At 38.1% G+C, this 18,398-nt stretch overlaps 2 protein-coding genes across 3 annotated transcripts in view; one reads left to right on the forward strand and one right to left on the reverse strand.

Moving 5' to 3' along the window:
• Positions 1-334: 334 nt before the first annotated feature.
• The window catches only part of alien (COP9 signalosome complex subunit 2 alien), a 32,029-nt gene continuing 13,965 nt past the window's right edge, over positions 335-18,398 (forward strand). The window contains exon 1 of one of the 2 annotated variants that reach the window (XM_046625120.2): positions 335-778. In XM_046625120.2, coding sequence (XP_046481076.1) covers positions 605-778 — 174 coding nt within the window. In that variant the 5' untranslated portion in view covers positions 335-604. The remainder of the gene's footprint in view (positions 779-18,398) is intronic. The other variant, XM_046625121.2, reaches the window with a different exon arrangement.
• LOC124218562 (uncharacterized) lies at positions 1,411-15,795 on the reverse strand. Its single transcript, XM_069136113.1, has 4 exons — positions 15,062-15,795; positions 11,872-11,982; positions 4,735-11,734; positions 1,411-3,814 (listed from the first exon to the last, which is right to left on the reverse strand). The coding sequence occupies exon 3, from the start codon at positions 11,640-11,642 to the stop codon at positions 4,743-4,745; it is 6,900 nt and encodes a 2,299-aa protein (XP_068992214.1). The 5' UTR covers positions 11,643-11,734; positions 11,872-11,982; positions 15,062-15,795; the 3' UTR covers positions 1,411-3,814; positions 4,735-4,742.

Consider the following 18,398-nt stretch of genomic DNA (forward strand, 5'->3'; position numbering starts at 1 on the left):
TGAGGTATCGGAATTCGTGTCTTCACGTCGGATGTGTGCGATGGTGTAAAAGTGTTATACGGTTACGTGTTTATACATTTTTTCCCGTCTCTGGCTTCACTTTATTATTACTATTTATTTTTATGATATAAGTATGTAACGCGTGTTGTGTGTACAATGAACTTATGAAAATAAACACACTTGTTAGACACTATATGTTTGCTTATTGTGTTATTTATAACACTTTTTGTCCCTGTTCAACTTGTGTACAGTTTTTACGAACGGAACACGGTTCGAAACGGACGTTTTGATTGGTCAATATTCAGTCGAATGCTTCCTTCAAACCGTATTCTATTTCGAAAGTTGGCTGGGTACCCAAACCGTGAATTATTAGTCTACTGTATAAACCAGTGAAGTTCGGAATAATCGGAGATTTGAACGACTATGTTCGGTTATTTTATCAATTTTGAACTCAGTGATTGGCCCAAGAACTCTTCCTCGCAGACTGATCTATATTGAAAACGTGAAAATCTAAGAAATTGACAATTTTCGACTGACATAGTCCATTGCATGACTATCATATCGCAATTACAGATATCATAGGATACAGTGAAATACAAAAGATATGGACCCTTTTCACCACAACACGTGTAACTGCAATTGCGGATCAATGGTGGGGCAGCCTAAAAGTATTCACCTTGTCCATGTTTTAACCGTTACGGTTTTTGCCGTTAAACGAAACGAAGTGATTGTTCCAATGCGTCGCACGCCATCTACGGAATTGATTGAGGTTTCGTCGGTAAGTAAGAGAATCACGCGTTTGCGGGTGGAGTATTATTCGGTAACGGTAAGAAACTAGCTACGAATGTTATTGCAGAGATGAGCCTTAAGAGAGTCCGTAGTGCCGTTTTACGTGTCCGTCATTTGGTAGCGCCCTCTGACATGAGTAGGGTTTTATAAACTAATTTTCGAAATACCCCGAATGGTTATCGACCCGTATTCTAAGCGCTACTAAAAAAACAGCGAATAGTTTGGAGCACATTTACCGTAGCAACGTGCTACGGTAGTGCTCGAACGGACAAAATATTGTCTATACTGTATGGGAGTTTTTTGGCGAGTTGCTGTCATAGCTACCAAAATGAACCAAAGTTTAGTTTACGTGACACACAATATTGTTCTGGTACACCTACACCATGGTTGCTATGTCAGGGGCTCGCCAAAACGTGCCTCGTTATAACGATTGCCCTCAACAAAATTCACTCAACTTTAGTGATGCCGATTATAAAAGACCTAACTCAGGCGTGACGATTATAATGAAATTAGTAACTCCACGGAGTCCAATGATAAAACAGGTAACTGCTGCGTATAAGCATAGATGATAATTGTTTAATTAGTCAATTTTGTGGGGATTTTGCCAAATCTTACGTGGGATTCTTATGGGAACTTCATGGGATTCGTAAATCTTTTACGGGGGAATCCTCAAAGAATTTCCCCACATTACGACCTTGTGCATCCGACTTTTTGAATGCAAGAGTTATTTTATTACATTTATGCATTTTTATTCATTCGTACAGCAGAGATTGAGAATCAAAATGTACGACGACTTGTTTCACACGAAGCTTTTTCTAGCACGAACGATCTTATCGAAATATAGACAGCCGACATATGAAAACGGCACGGCATCCATGGGACTTACTAATCTTCAAACGCCTGTTATCGAGTTGATTCTCCTTGTTACGAAGCTTTGAAGATTTGTCAATTTTCAGTTTATAGTTTATAATATTCCTTGTTACTGCGATATGAATTTTGGGTGCACAATTCAATTAAGAATTTGATCTGGAAAATTTGTCGAATAATCAACAGTTAATTTTGGTCGTACAAGTTGTGACACGGATTTTTGATGCACTCGGCAACCCGCAAAAATTACAAAGTACCTCGTTCACTATAATTCGGCGAACCGCGATGATAGCTTTAACATTTATAAGGTTTTGTTGGGCACGTGGCGTAATCAACACGCCTCTCAATCTCCACCGCTGTTAATTTTTGGCTGCCCACGACAGTATCACGGGGTGGGGAAGGGATGATGTTTCGGAGAGACAGGAAGAACACTCGTTGACGCAACACAATTAAACAAAATAAAACCAAAACATTGATATATTCAGTGGAATAATATTGATACAAAAAAAAAAAGGAACAAAAGGGTCCCAATATGTAATGTACAAATTGCAACGAATTTCGAAACTAAATTCGATACTCTCGAGACAAGATCAAAATGCAAGCTAACAAAAGAGAAAATTATTGATGACAAAGCTTACAACTAAATCCGCCAACCAATAACAAGAATGATAATACTTGACGCGTCAATCGTGGTCCACGAAAAAGGATCTCAAATGAATATCCCATTCGAAACGTCGTAAGCAATTCCGTAATTAATTATTTCAAACATTAACGTTTCTCGACAGCGATACGTGATCTATCCTTGATAGGTGACACTGCAAAAATACGCTGTGACTCAACCCCGTAGAGCGGAATTAGGCTGTACGTAATTAGCAATGAATTTGCCTTGATTTGAAACCGTGACTCGTCTCTACAATTCTCAAAGAAACAAAATTGACTGCGGTTGTTACCGCAAAACTCAGGATACGTCCATCAAGCACAGAGATCAGCGAACGAATTTAGAGAAATCGTAAACACGCGAATTGAAAAAAGTTCAACCCTCTTTCTTCTCTATTTTTCTCGAAATCCGATTGCGAGAATACAGTTAGCGCTTGACGGTTCGCAACCACACCAAAAAGCTCCTCACTTTTTCTTATTTCATTCCATTCGTTTCGTAACTCGATCCAATGACGTCATCCACAACTTTTTTTCTCACAATCTCTACATCCAATTATCCCACCAAAAACCAAAGACTATCTATCTCATGAAATCACGAGAACAAGGGTGAGACGTCGAAAATTCGAAACATAAGCGCTGTTAATCGCAAGACTGTCCGATTCTTATTGGTTGTCGGTTCCGACATTCTTAAAATCTAGCGTATTGCAATTGTCGCAGAATGCTCGTTGGCTGATGAATTTGTCGATGTACCATCCCTCGACATTGGCGTGGTGGTGTCTTCGCGATGCGTCGATGACTAAGCGGCGGGAATCTCATCCACCTTCGTGTCCCTCGCGGCAGAGCTGACGGTCATGTAGTAGTCCCGCTCTTACCGATCGAGCAAACTCTCCCTTTCTTCTTCCCATATTAAATTTAAAAAACCGATCAGAAAGGGTTAAAATTTCGACGGTGCATCGCTCTTTTGTAGCGGGATTCAGGAAAGTTACTCATATCCCGTATATCTTGAAAAAAACATGTGGTTATTTGACACGTGTTACTATTCCCACATTTCCCGCATTTCAAAGGCCAGAAACTACATAGCTGAGATACTTTTCACAATTTCGGAAAAAATGAGAAGTAAAGTGAGCCATTGTCAGACTGTTTTCATGCAATTTTGAGGCTGCTGGACGAAATTTTGGAATTGCAATAATTTTCTAAATAAAATGCTCTGACGATCAGCTGGGCGCACGGCTTAGCTTTTTTTTGGGTGCTCGGTCGGTAGGGGTAGGAGTACTGCATGACCTTGAAGTTGGCGCTTCCTCCGTAGCCTCACGCCAGTCATCAACGATGTCACATCAGCTCGGTCAGCTCGGTCAGCTCGCGTCTGTAGCTACGCACGTAGTGGACGTCCTCGTCTTTCAAAATACTCGCCACGTCCCCGTCCGGTGATTTAGCTAAAGTCGCCACCGATTTTCCGACTGGTGCTGCAGAAGCTCGAAAACGAAAAAAATTAACAAAAACTCTGAAACAAACGATATATCCACAATTTAAAATTTCTGAAAACTGACTTTAGATTCGTAATTAGAATCAGAAATCCCCAAACCCTAAAGACCAAGTTTTTGTGCAGAATTATTTAATGTCTATTTTTTGTCCACCATATTTGATTAACTCTTATGAGTTTCCTATACCTAAACTCACAGTTGTAATTAGAGAGCCCTAAAACCCCTGAGAGCAAATTTTTGGGCAGAATTATGTAATTTTGATTTTTGGTCCGCCATATTGAATCCGCCATTTTGTATTTTTTTAAAACTGACCTCAGATTCGTAATCAGCGAGCCCGAAAACCCTGGGAACAAAGTTTTTTCGCCAACGAACGTTTTTTCAATGATTTCATTCGCCATTTTTGCTTTTCAAAATTTTCATAATTTTCGAAATTCAAACACTGAATCAAGGTTATATCCAAAGTTGAACCCAAGATATAAAAATTAGCTCGAGAAATCAAGCAAGAAACCATTTTTTAATTTTTACGTAAAATTTCACGCTTTTCGAGCCGCTATTTTGAAAATAATTGATAAAAAAAAATTCCTAACCAATGTGTTTTTAAAGTGGAGATAAAAATTCCACGATTTTTTCAGAAAAGAGTCTGATTTGAGTATTATAAAGGTTCGATTTAAATAGTTTTTCAATAAAACTACACCGAAATTTCGCTGTTTTTTTTTTTAAGTGAAAATTTTCCATACAAAATCTAATTTTCATGGCTTCTAACCTCGATATTCTGAAAGAGCGCCCTTGAAAATAGTCAGGTAGCAATTTTTATTAAAATCCCATTATCCTAGCGTTGTTGGCAATCAGTCAAACATGACTACATGAAAAGTGTCATTTCGGGCGTTAATGGGTTAACATATTATTCCTTAGCCTTGTCAGTTTCATGTGATTTTCTTACCAGAATATCTAAGACGTTATCATCGCTTTTTTGACTTCCAGCAACCACTTTTTTATTTCCCAGTTCCCACTTTCAATAGCCACCTGCAGCAGTGATGTCCCCGAATCATCTTTCGCTTTGACGTCGCAGCCCTGCTCGTCCACCAGCCATTTCAGCATCTCCAAGTTTCCACGCTCAGCTGCGACGTGCTGCAGTGTTCTCCCCGAATCATCTTTCGCTTTGACGTCGCAGCCTCGATTTTCAATCAACCACTTCAGCATTTCCAAATTGTCATTTTTAGCGGCTACGTACTGCAATGTTATCCCCGATTTAGTTTTCGCTTTGACGTCGCAGCCCTTTTCGTCCAACCACTTCAGCATTTCCAAATTGTCATTTTTAGCGGCTACGTACTGCAATGTTATCCCCGATTTAGTTTTCGCTTTGACATCGCAGCCCTTTTCGTCCAACCACTTCAGCATTTCCAAATTGTCATTTTCAGCGGCTACGTACTGCAATGTTATCCCCGATTTAGTTTTCGCTTTGACGTCGCAGCCCTTTTTGTCCAACCACTTCAGCATTTCCAAATTGTCATTTTCAGCGGCTACGTACTGCAATGTTATCCCCGATTTAGTTTTCGCTTTGACGTCGCAGCCCTTTTTGTCCAACCACTTCAGCATTTCCAAATTGTCATTTTTAGCGGCTACGTACTGCAATGTTATCCCCGATTTAGTTTTCGCTTTGACGTCGCAGCCCTTTTTGTCCAACCACTTCAGCATTTCCAAATTGTCATTTTCAGCGGCTACGTACTGCAATGTTATCCCCGATTTAGTTTTCGCTTTGACGTCGCAGCCCTTTTTGTCCAACCACTTCAGCATTTCCAAATTGTCATTTTCAGCGGCTACGTACTGCAATGTTATCCCCAATTTAGTTTTCGCTTTGACGTCGCAGCCCTTTTCGTCCAACCACTTCATCATTTTCAAATCGTCATTTATAGCGGCTACGTACGGCAATGTTTTCCCCAAATCAGTTTCCGCTTTGACGTCGCAGCGCTTCTCGTCCACCAGCCACTTCATCATTTCCAAATTCTTATTGTGAGCGGTTATGTACTGCAAGGTTATCCCCGATTTAGTTTTCGCTTTGACGTCGCAGCCCTTTTTGTCCAACCACTTCAGCATTTCCAAATTGTTATTTTTAGCGGCTACGTACGGCAATGTTATCCCCAATTTAGATTCCGCTTTGACGTCGCAGCCCTGCTCGTCCACCAGAAACTCTGTCATTCGCAAATTCTCATTGTGAGCGGTTATGTACTGCAATATTATAAATGAATCAGTTTCCTCTTTGACGTCGCAGCCCTTTTCGTCCAACCACTTCAGCATTTCCAAATTGTTATTTTCAGCGGCTACGTACTGCAATGTTATCCCCGATTTAGTTTCCGCTTTGACGTCGCAGCCCTTTTCGTCCAACCACTTCAGCATTTCCAAATTGTTATTTTCAGCGGCTACGTACTGCAATGTTATCCCCGATTTAGTTTTCGCTTTGACGTCGCAGCCCTTTTCGTACAACCACTTCAGCATTTCCAAATTGTCATTTGTAGCGGCTATGTGCTGCAGTGTTATTCCCGAATCATCTTTAACTTTGACGTCGCACTTCTGCTCAACAATTAGCCATTTCAGCATCTCCAAGTTTCCACGCTCAGCTGCGACGTGCTGCAGTGTTCTCCCCGACTTAGTTTTCGCTTTGACGTCGCATTCCTTTCCGTCCAACCACTTCAGCATTTCCAAATTGTCATTTTTAGCGGCTACGTACGGCAATGTTATCCCCGATTTAGTTTCCGCTTTGACGTCGCAGCCCTTTTCGTCCAACCACTTCAGCATTTCCAAATTGTCATTTTTAGCGGCTACGTACGGCAATGTTATCCCCGATTTAGTTTCCGCTTTGACGTCGCAGCCCTTTTCGTCCAACCACTTCAGCATTTCCAAATTGTTATTTTCAGCGGCTACGTACTGCAATGTTATCCCCGATTTAGTTTTCGCTTTGACGTCGCAGCCCTTTTCGTCCAACCACTTCAGCATTTCCAAATTATTATTTTCAGCGGCTACGTACTGCAATGTTATTTCCGAATCATCTTCAACTTCGGGATCGCAGCCCTGCTCTTCCACCAGCCACTCTCTCATTGACAAATTCTCATTGTGAGCGGTTATGTACTGCAATGTTATCCATGAATCAGTTTTCGCTTCGACGTCGCATTCCTTCTCGTCCACCAGCCACTTTAGCATTTCCAAATTGTCATTTATAGCGGCTACGTACTGCAATGTTATCCCCAACTTAGTTTTCGCTTCGACGTCGCATTTCTTCTCGTCCACCAGCCACTTTAGCATTTCCAGATTGTCATTTTTAGCGGCTACGTACTGCAATGTTTCCCCCGACTTAGTTTTCGCTTTGACGTCGCATTTCTTCTTGTCCACCAGCCATTTCAGCATCTCCAAGTTTTTACACTTAGCTGCCGCGTGCTGCAATGTTATTCCCGAATCATCTTCAACTTTGGCATCGCACTTCTGCACATCAATTAGCCATTTCAGCATCTCCAAGTTTCCACTCTCAGCTGCCATGTGCTGCAATGTTTTCCCCTCACAACTTTGAGCTGTTACATCAGCATCTCGCTGACCCGCCAGTAATTGCAAAATCACCAATTCCCCAGTTTGAGCAGCTCTGTGCATTGGTGTAGTTTCGTAAACATCAGTAGCATTAACGTCAGCTTTTTGCTTCAGCAACCATTCAACAACTTCCAAGATGTTTGCATCTGATGAATTCGGATATGTTTTATAACGATTTTTCTGAATCACCATGTGCATCAGAGTTTCCTTATTTTCTGGATTCCTGAGCTTATTGTTAATCCATTCCTGTGAATTTGAAACATTTTTCACAAGCCGAGTAAAAAAGAATTTCATGAGCTTATAGTTACTTTCATTCACAGCGGTCTGAAAAATGTTGAAGCTGGTTTCGTCATCTACGATGTCGATCTTTTTTACCTCCCATGGAAGAGGATCAGGTGTCGAGTTTACTGGCGGTTCGGATAACAGATCGTTCAGAAAGGCGCGAACTACGTAGTATCGTGACTCCTGGAGAATTTCAAGTAAAATGAACGGTTCTAACTGCCTGGTTGAATCGTTCTCTTCAGATATTCCGAGGTGTTGAAATATGTAGCTCGCTACGAAGTATTCCATGAAAGTTCGATGGATAAAATGAGCTCTCCGGTTGATTACATCTGTCACGATACCAGTTCGCCGTAAACCTCTACTTATCTTGGCGATCAAATCTGTCACGTTCTCAATTTCGTTCCGAGACAAATTCAAAGTGGCTGAATTTTCTTCTACGAATAACGTGTACATAGCTAATCGTCGATATTCCTGAAGAAATTTTGTCTTCAAATCCTCAATATGTTCTTTTGTTCCAGGATTGCTTAGGTCGTATTTATTCTTTTCTTGACAATATATTTCGAACTTTTTGTCAACGAACATTCGATACAGATCAGCTATTTTGACATCATCTGACACATTCGGCTCCACTGAAACCATATCGTCACTATCTCGAAAGAATACTTCGGCAATCATACGCGTTTGCAGTGGAACACCAGCGAATTCGTTTAGGCCATCAGATCGAATTGCAGTTGCAAATTTATTCAACACAGCTTCAGCACGTATTCTCAGCTGCGTTTCGGGGGCTAGACCACCAAATTTTCTGTAAAATCCGACCAGGAAATTGATTTGATCTTCCTGAGAAAACGGTTTCAAGACGTGAGAAAATGTTTGAAGCGTTTTTTCTAACAAACTCTGCCTGTGAGGTCTGGTGGTAACGACCAACTTCACTGCGTTATATCCTTTAATCGCTTGCAGTACGGCTATCACCGTATCATCGTAGTCCGGACTTATTTCATCGAATCCGTCGAACAACAAGGCCACGCCACCCCGTTTTGTGATCAATTCTTTCAAAATCACCCTTTCCAATTCAGCATTAAGATTTAGTAAATGGTTGATGAGAAACTCGATTGCGCTTTCGTTATATCCTATTTTGACATTTCTTGATTTTTTTTCCATATTCAAAACATGTGTAAAATCGTTTAAATTAATTCGGACCACCCACATTTTAGGATTTTTCTCTTGTATTCTCTTCGCGAAATGAGTTAGGATCGTTGTTTTTCCCATGCCCGCGGTATCGGAAACAATTACGGGCCCCACATCCTGAGACGACAGTTCATCAACCGACGCATCAAGGGTTGTTGTTTTACACACGTCGCATTTGCAGTCATGAGAAAATTTGTCCCTAGTGTCTCTGTGCTTCAGTAGAGTAGTAATACTACCTTTTGATCGTACCCATGATAATTCCTTCTCTCTGGCGATAAGCCAATGAACGTTATGTTTCGGATATGTGTTACACAGCTTTTCGAAATGTTCCTTCTCTTCACCACGGTTCAATTTGACGAATCCGGGAACCTGCCGTTCCGAGGAATCAATTTCCTGAAAACGTTTTGTTTTTCCACTCATTTCTAGGTATCGTAAGTTATTCTGGTCGGCGTGGCTGACAGCGTAGATATCGGATGTGTTTGACGACTCAAGAACGGTGGCCTTGATGATAACTCGTCGATAGAATGTACGATCGATAAAATAATTTTTGATTGAATCCAAACTCTCCAAGCGTGAGCCTATTTTTATATTATCTCCGTTAATGATCAGCTTCTCTAACGTTCTTGAGTCTATCGCGTTCCTGAAGTTTTTTAAATCATTCGAATCTATGTTCTCTAGTGCACGGATTCGGAATAATTCTGCAAAACTCATGCTTTTTTTTTGACCTTGCAAACTAACGATCGGTTTAGCCAATAATTTTCTCTGTGACTCATCCTTAAGATCGTTGAAATTTAATTTACAGGGTATCTGACTACAGTTTCGCAAACCTAACTCCATTTTTGTAATCAAAATCAGTTTTTTATTTTCACACCCGTCATTCATCATTATTTTATGTAAATCGTCATACAATTTACTCAATGCCTGATATTCCTGGTCATCGCACCGTTCAGATACAACAACCAGACAAATATATCGATCCTGCACACCAAATGTATCGATTACATGTTTTCTGGTATTGGGTAACAACATATAGTTGAAATGAATGATCATACTGTCATATTTGTTTCCAAGCCTGGGTGCTTTCTTGATCGTTTGGTAAACTTCGATAGCCGCTGTAGTTGTCCCCTCGGTTGCAACAAAATTCAAGGCTCTGTTCACGTTGCACAATTTTTCTGGAGCTAAATAGGCCGTCAATTCCCGATTTTCCTCTCTGAAATTAATCCCGTAATTCTCCAGTTTCTCCTGGTGCACAAAGCGCAACCCTGACGCCACGATTTTGTTCTTGGTTTCGTTCAGGAATTCAAGTCCACTTGTGTTTGTTAAAGATGATCCTACTTTTTGCAAAAACCACTTTCGCATGTCCCGTTCAAACAATTCGATAAAAATATCGGCATGACCGAAATCTGATATGCAATCGCCCACCTCGTTCTCCAATATATCGCCAAGTTCACGATCGTTCGGCTGTTTTACCGCAAGAATTAGTTTGTCAAGGAAACCGGGGATTTCTTTGTCGTCGACGTTACTGTTGGGAAACGTGCTCATCGAACGTATTTTCTCTTCCAAAAGAGTGTTGAAATTAAAAATTTCAAACTGATATTTGTCGAGATCGTTGAATATATCGCTCATGTTCGACTTGAAAAGTTTCTTTAATTTGAAGATGCTTTCGGGCTGCCTGACAACATTTCTTAAAAACTCTGGTCGAAATTTAATCTTGTCTAGAGTTGGTTCGGTGAAGACGTATTTCGACAGCGTGACGATATTGCCTTCAATGTTCGGTGCAGAAATCTTTTGGCTACTTTTCTGTGGGATATTTCTTTGCCACATTCCTATTTTGACTTCTTTGTTAACAGCATATTGTAACAAATGTTTGAATTCGTCGGACAATTCTTTAATATTTTCCAATTCTGAGTCCGAAATGAAACTGGCGGAGAATGTGATAGACTTACTTCTTATCTCGTTCCATACTTCTTCTGGGTCGGCGTAGTCTTTCTGTGATTCCATTTGAAGTAAGAGCTGAGAATAAAATTCATTGCGGAAATTTTCCGCCCCATCGGACAAACCTTTTCCTTCAATGAAATCGTCGGAAATTCTTGCATCGCTCACATTAATAACTTCCTTTGTCAGAGCAATGCTATATTTTTTAATAATTGCAATTTCATTGGATAATTTCTCCGATTTAAGAACTTTTTTAACCAATATTTGCGCCAAGTTATACGCTTCCGATGCTAAATATTCATAAACTTTTGACGGGCCTATGTTGCTAAGTCTGTATCGTTTGCTTTTTATTTTATTAGTTTCGGGATGAAGAAACTCGTCAAATTGGTTATCCGCAATGAGTTTGATCTCTTGTAACTCAAAATTTTCCTCTACCAAATCGATGTTTGTGTAAATAATGAAATCTTTCAATTCGCCTTTATTAAATATGGGATCCTTCTTTATCTCACAGTAGGAATCAAAGTACTTTTTCAATGCAAAGTCAGAGGTTGTATCGAAAAGATCCGCGACATTGATTTCCCGGGACTCATTCTGGCTATGTTTTACTTGAACGAATCGGTATACCTTCACGTCGGTATCAGCGTTGGGTTTATAACTGAGTACCAAATCGTCAAAACTTCTTGCGGCTTCCATTTCAGTTATTAAGGAAAATTCGAGATTTTGTCGTATTCCTCGTACCATAAAAAGCGTCAATACTTTCAGCTGATATTGAAAGCCCACCAGTCGCCCTTGTCCTCCCCTTACGGCGTACGTGTCATCATCACCGCGTAACGAATCTCGCGTTGCAGAGTTCTTGTCATTGTTTTTGTCCATCTTTGAAATTTCTTACTTTGTTACAATGGCAATGGCACTTTATGGTTGTCAAAACATGACACCTTCAGGCAGCTCGTTCGTCAATAATTATCCTTAAAAAAAATAATGATCAATCAATTAATAAGCCTTGGTCACAGCGGAGAAAAAATCTGTTGGAACTGTGAGCATGGTTCGATTCTGACTGATTACGATTTACTTGTCGGAAATGAATATATTTCACAAATGTTACCTTTCAACAGTTGTTCTTTCTCTGATACGCGTATTTCTCCGACGATAAAGTTTTCCTGCCTGTTATCACTTCTGATGATTCTCCGGCACGGCATAAACGGGATGGTCGATTCTGATGGAGAAAAAATTCAAGATTTTTCTTCAACATCTAGCATTGGTCGCGATAAACTTGTAGAAAATATATCTTACGCACGATTCATAAAGAAAAAAAGAAAAAAAATTCTTGTGGTGGCATAAGGGGGGGGGGGGGGGGGAGGGGGGGGGGGGGGAGTTCGGCTGATTAAGGAATCGAAAATACCTTAATCGTCTAGGACTTTTGGCAAAGTTCGGTAAAAACCCAGACGGTAAAATTTCATCGATTAAACAATCATGCGAATACGATTGAACAATCATTGAAATGTGTTTAAACCTCAAGTGAATCCACCGCTTAAACGACATCATTGGTAAATTCAAACGTAACTTTATTATATCAGTAGCTGAGCACAATTCATTCTTATAATTTCTGTCTTTCTATTTGTTTTCGGAGTCTCGCTGTCAGTTTGACCGTGCACGGAGTCTTAATAAACTTTAAAGAAAGCAAACAAACCGATGGTACTTCTAGATATTGCGTTCTACAACAAAGGCCCTTGGGGTATAAGCATAGTGAATTTGCCCTTGAAAGATATGAGCACGATACTGGGAGGATTCTTAGGTACCAATAAGGTCATAAGATCCTGAAAGTTTCAGATCTCTAACCCAATTGGTTATTGAGAAAAAGCAAAATGTATGAAGATCGGAAAAAATGAATATTCTCAGGAATGCGTGAATCGATTGATTTGAATTTTTGATATGTTTTGGGGGCTGATGGTAGCTTTGGGGAAAAAAAATATAAACTATATCGGAAAAATAATGGCACTTTTGTTTCAATTTTGATTTCTCATTATGATGCGATTCTGGTACAATTACGAAATCATTTTTTTCGAATTCCTCATCCATTTTTCCACGAGTATACGAACTTTTAAGATCTTAAAAAAAGGTACGCCATGTCACAAAAAAATAAAAATCATTTTCTATGCAAATATTTACTTTATTTATGTATTTCAAGCTTGAATCTTTATTTTCCTCGCTAACATAAGTATGTTCATAAATATTGAATAATTATATCGAAGATATTTAGAAAAAAAAACTCTTGTCGTAATATTCGTCGATAAATATAATCAACTCTGATTTAATTCGCGATGATATTTGAAAATATTTTTAAAATTGCCGCTATAAGTCGTGGCATATGATTATAATATTTCAATTAACAACAGCAGAGTCCAACGCTTCAAGATATGTTACTAAAATTCGTTGGCCCGTAGAAGCAACTCATGGGATGTTAAAACAAAAATATCATTCACTCGATCAAAGAATTGACAGCAAAATGCTTCCCAGAATTGGAAGTTTTTTCAAAATTGCCTCATTTCTACATAATACGTACAGTAAGCGTCTTACTTCCGACTCAGAGTTTTTGGATGAAGTCGTTGAGACAATGAAATCACAAAATAACGTAGAAAATACGTTAGCTAACCAAGTTCAATAAAATGGCTGGCAACGTAAAAAACTGCCGTTTCAAACGATTTCATCTGAAGTTCTAGAAGATTTTCCAGAAATGACTAAAAGAGATCTGCGAATTTTTTTTACGGGTTCCTACCAATTGAAGCAGGCTGTGTCGTATTTAGCAGAAATGCTTGATGAAACAGGTAATCTTACTATTCAATACGTAAAAGACCAGTCAAACATACTCAAAGCTCAAGTTCAATCCCGTCATATCAATAAGAAGGTTTATAGATGTTTCATTGAGTATAAAAAAAAAGCTATTGGTCCCAAAAGTATATTGAGGCATAGTTGTGAGTGTGAAAATGGTCTTAGAACAATTGGATGTTGCTCTCACGTTGCTGCTATTGTTTATTATTTGTCACACGGAAGATATTTGACAAAGATTCTGAGGCCTGCTGAAACACTAAGCAAATTATTTGATACGGACAATGTTTCACCTGTGATTGAAGATGATAGTGATGAAGACTGATAAAATAAGACATATCATTTTTTTTTTATATATTAAAGATATATCTTTCAAACATTTGTTGTTACTTATTTATAATTTACGAACTAAAATCTGTTTCTTATGTTATAGGTGTGAAATGTTTATCATATTTTCGTTTATTTTCATTCATATTTAATGATTCAATTCTTCATTTAGAAATGACAATTTCAAATGAATTACAAAAATATATGTTAGCGAGGAAAATAAAGATTCAAGCTTAAAATACATAAATAAAGTAAATATTTGCATGAAAAATGATTTTTATTTTTTTGTGATATGGCGTACCTTTTTTTAAGATCTTGAAAGTTCGTATACTCGTAGAAAAATGGATGAGGATTTCGAAAAAAATGGTTTCGTAATTGTACCAGAATCGCATCATAATGAAAAATCAAAATTAAAACAAAAGTGCCATTATTTTTGAGGTTCTTATTAACCGATATAGTTTATATTTTTTTTCCTCAAAGCTACCATCAGCCCCCAAAACATATCAAAAATTCAAATCAATCGATTCACGCATTCCTGAGAATATTCATTTTTTCCGATTTTCATACATTTTGCTTTTTCTCAATAACCAATTGGGTTAGAGATCTGAAACTTTCAGGATCTTATGACCTTATTAGTACCTAAGAATCCTCCCAGTATCGTGCTCATATCTTTCAAGGGCAAATTCACTATGCTTATACCCCTAGGGCCTTTTTTTGGTAGTCTGATCCTGGTATCCTTGAAAATAAGTTTGTCTTTTCGTTTAACGGAATATTTCTTATAGTAGAGTAATAACCGGTTTCAAGTTGAATTCGTTTGTTAGATTTTCGTTTCTTTTCTTTTGAAGTCAACAATGTGGCCATAGTTGAGTCGGAAATGAAGTCCTACGTATATAACTCAGGAATATCATTCGCCTTCATTCCCCTGTTACATAATATACTATGTTACGTGAAACCCGGATAGGCTAGCCAGACTGGAATCTCAAAAAAGTGAAGCGTATTTTACTCCAATCAATGCGAACAGAATCGATCACAGTTTTGATGCGAGACGATAAATACGCGTAAAGCTCTTCAATCGTCGCTGTGAAATTACAAACAGCCCGCTTCATATGCGCCTGAGAAACAGAATTAGCAGAAATACTTACCACGTCAAATTCCCCTGCCTCTGTCGTACGCTTGGAAATGAACGCCACTCGGTTCAGCGAGTCCGGTAAACTGTCAATCTGTTCGATCGGCGATCCGTTATGACGTGCGTTCTCAAAAAAAAAAAAAAAAATCACGTGGCGATGATACTTCTTATACGCGAAAAACGTCGTTCAATTAATAATTCCGATACATAGATTTTTGCAAATTCAATCAAACTCAATCAAGTATCTTGCTCAGCATGAAAACGAGAAGTTGTAGCCGTCACGAGAACAAGTCTGACAATGAGAGCGAATGAAGGAGAAGGCTACGTTCGGACGAATACATTATTGCGATAAGTACACCTCCCCTCTCTTTCCTGCGGTAGGACTCGCCCAGATTTCATCCGGTAATGAAACGGAAGTCTTTGCGAGGCACCGCGTTTTTTCCAATGACGCAAACTCGTGGCTTTTCGCCACAAACGCGAGAAAGAAAGATAACAAAGAGAACGATAACAGATCGTCGTGAAGTATAATGTAGAGAATTTAAATTATTCAACTTTATAGATTTGAGGAGTAATTTGATGTTCTGGCATTTTACGCACTAGGAAATCACACTGAAATGAATATCGTTTTAATTAGAATTTGCGCGTATGATTAGAATTACGCGATAATATTTCAAACACTAATATATGTTGATAATTGTCCGCCGCGCTTTCGGTAATGGTAATAAATTCTCTCAAACAGATGTACAAGACCACGTATCTCTTTCTTAAATGAGATCGACGAATAGCGCCGTCTTCTCGTTTTTCAAAAATAATAACAATTATCAGGTATTTGTGCGATAACGAGTAATTGGGAACCTCACTTTAACTACTCAAATATACTTCTCGCAAAAATTAAGGGAACAACAAAATTTTCGCAATTTTTTGGTGATATTCAACAGGCTGTATTTCAGTGAAAAATGGTCGTGCAAGAAATAAAAAAACAAAGCTTTTGAAGCTTGAAGACTCTAGTTTTTTCTAATAAAGAGAACAAGGTTCCTTAAGAAACAAAAACCTTGTTTCTCAAAAAAATCAAGGGAACAAGGTTTTTGTTTCTTAAGGAACCTTGTTCTCTTAATTTTGTCAAAATTTCATTCAATCGGTCCAGGAAAACCGCTGAACCAATCGATCTACCGATTTAGAGGGACCTTTGGGGTACATTAGGCTGTAAAATTTTCTCCTAACCTAAGCTCTTCCCCCAATATTGACGAAGATACAGTCGATTATCCAAAAAAAGGCAAAATGGCATGTTTTTGCTCTTTTTTCACGTTAACGCTACGGGTGGAAAAAAATTTTTTTTGACATCAACCATGACAGATTTTTGTAGGAAATTTTCTGCAGAAAAAGAAACTGCCCTTCGGCTCGCTGTGCGACCAGTAGTTCCAGAGATATCGGAAGATGAGTGAAAAAGGATCCTTTGGCATTCAAAATTCGATATCTCGAAGACAAATGGTCGTATCGAGGTTTGAAAAAAAGCATCTTGAAGCTGAATAAACAGGCTATGCGACCTATGCATTGGTTCAGCTTGGAAAAATTTTTCCATGCCCGTAGAGCGAAAAAAAAAAATGTAACAAATTTTAAAAATTTTTTCTTCGTGCTTTTTTCCAAGGATTGCATGGCTAATAGTGCTTCGAAAAATTTTTAACTAAAAAATTCGAAAACTAGAGTCTTCAAGCTTCAAAAGCTTTGTTTTTTTATTTCTTGCACGACCATTTTTCACTGAAATACAGCCTGTTGAAAATCACCAAAAAATTGCGAAAATTTTGTTGTTCCCTTAATTTTTGCGAGAAGTGTATAATACTTCTTTAATTCCTTGTAGTCTTTAAATTGAAATCATTATTCCATGCAAGATCCTTGAATTCAAATCATTATATACGCCAACTACAGTTTTATTTCTGTTCACGCGACAACGTCACCTTCCTGTTTAACGGGAAGCGGTTATTATCGCAGTAAAAGATAACATAATCACGGTTTCAAATGCACGATGGTCTGACTTTTGTGTCCGCAATTCGTTCTCTTCTAAAATTTCAATGAGAAAAAAATTTGATACATGGAAAATTCCGTGTGACGGTACAAGTGTGAATCGATGCGAATTTTCGATTCTGAGGCAGTTCTCCGTAATCAAATCGTAGATTGATTCTTATGTTGGTGAGTAAATGTACGCCGCTTGATTCAAACGCATTTGGTGTAAAATAATATTGTACGTAAGCGCGTAAACAACGATAACATCACAGACCGTACAAAATCATTTTGGTTTTTCTTCTGTCACGTGTTATATGTGAACAGTTTTAAAACTTTGAATCCGACCAACGCAAGACAATTGAAATATTTATTTACCTTTTGTAAAAGCCATTTTTTATTGGCAATCGATACAGCAATATGTACTGCAGGTTTCTCACTAACCCCTGGTGGCAGGCAAATTACACCGGTCAACATGATTTTTGGATTTGGTTTCTGTTTGTGAAATTTTGGTTTCTCCTACGTTAAAAATAAGGGAGAAAATTATTTTTCTGATCAAAGTTTGCTTTCGTAGAAACGACATCAATTTTTTGAATTTTCAAGAAAAATGACTGATTTTTATTTTTTTTTTATAATTGTATTCTAAATCACGACCAGAAAAGTTTTTGCGGAACATCAAAGTCTTTTTTATTCAAGAATTGTGATAAATAATTATAATATGCAATTTGCAATTGGGATAATCAAAGTGCTACCATCTATTGCTCATAAAATGAATAAAAATCTTCACAACGTACTTATCGACGTAAATCAGACAAAAGCAAACTTTACAAACTGAAAATGAAAATTCAAGTGTTTTTTAATGTTCAGAATGAGAATCTAAACATGAAAACACAAACCCAAAGTAAAAAAAATTTTTTTGTTGACCGGTGTTATTAAAAATTTTAATCGGGTACTGTTACTTTCTTACGCGAATACTTTGAAATGCGTAGAGTGTTTCGTACACAGTAATTAGCAGAAACTAATGATCTAAGAGTTCGCAAATTGGTGCAGTCGTGTGGTCACCAATCTAAAAATGTGTCATCAACGCTGCAGCGCTGATGAGCAGCCGCTCGTGCGCGTCTCCGTTTCCTAGTCTCTGAGATAAAATATCTACTTGATAAGATGTAAATGGAAAAAAAAATTTTTTAAAGAAAATAATTTTTTTTTTAAAAAAAATTCAAAAATTCATATTTTGGAAAAATCAAAAAACACAGTTTCAAAAATTTTAGGATCTCTTAAGATTGGTTCAAGGTAGTATACAAAAAAATTTGAGTCAAATATTTATTGTCGAGCGTCAATTTTGAGAACTTTTAAAAATT

The sequence above is a fragment of the Neodiprion pinetum genome, chromosome 5, assembly GCF_021155775.2.
Source record: "Neodiprion pinetum isolate iyNeoPine1 chromosome 5, iyNeoPine1.2, whole genome shotgun sequence".
NCBI lineage: Eukaryota > Metazoa > Arthropoda > Insecta > Hymenoptera > Diprionidae > Neodiprion > Neodiprion pinetum.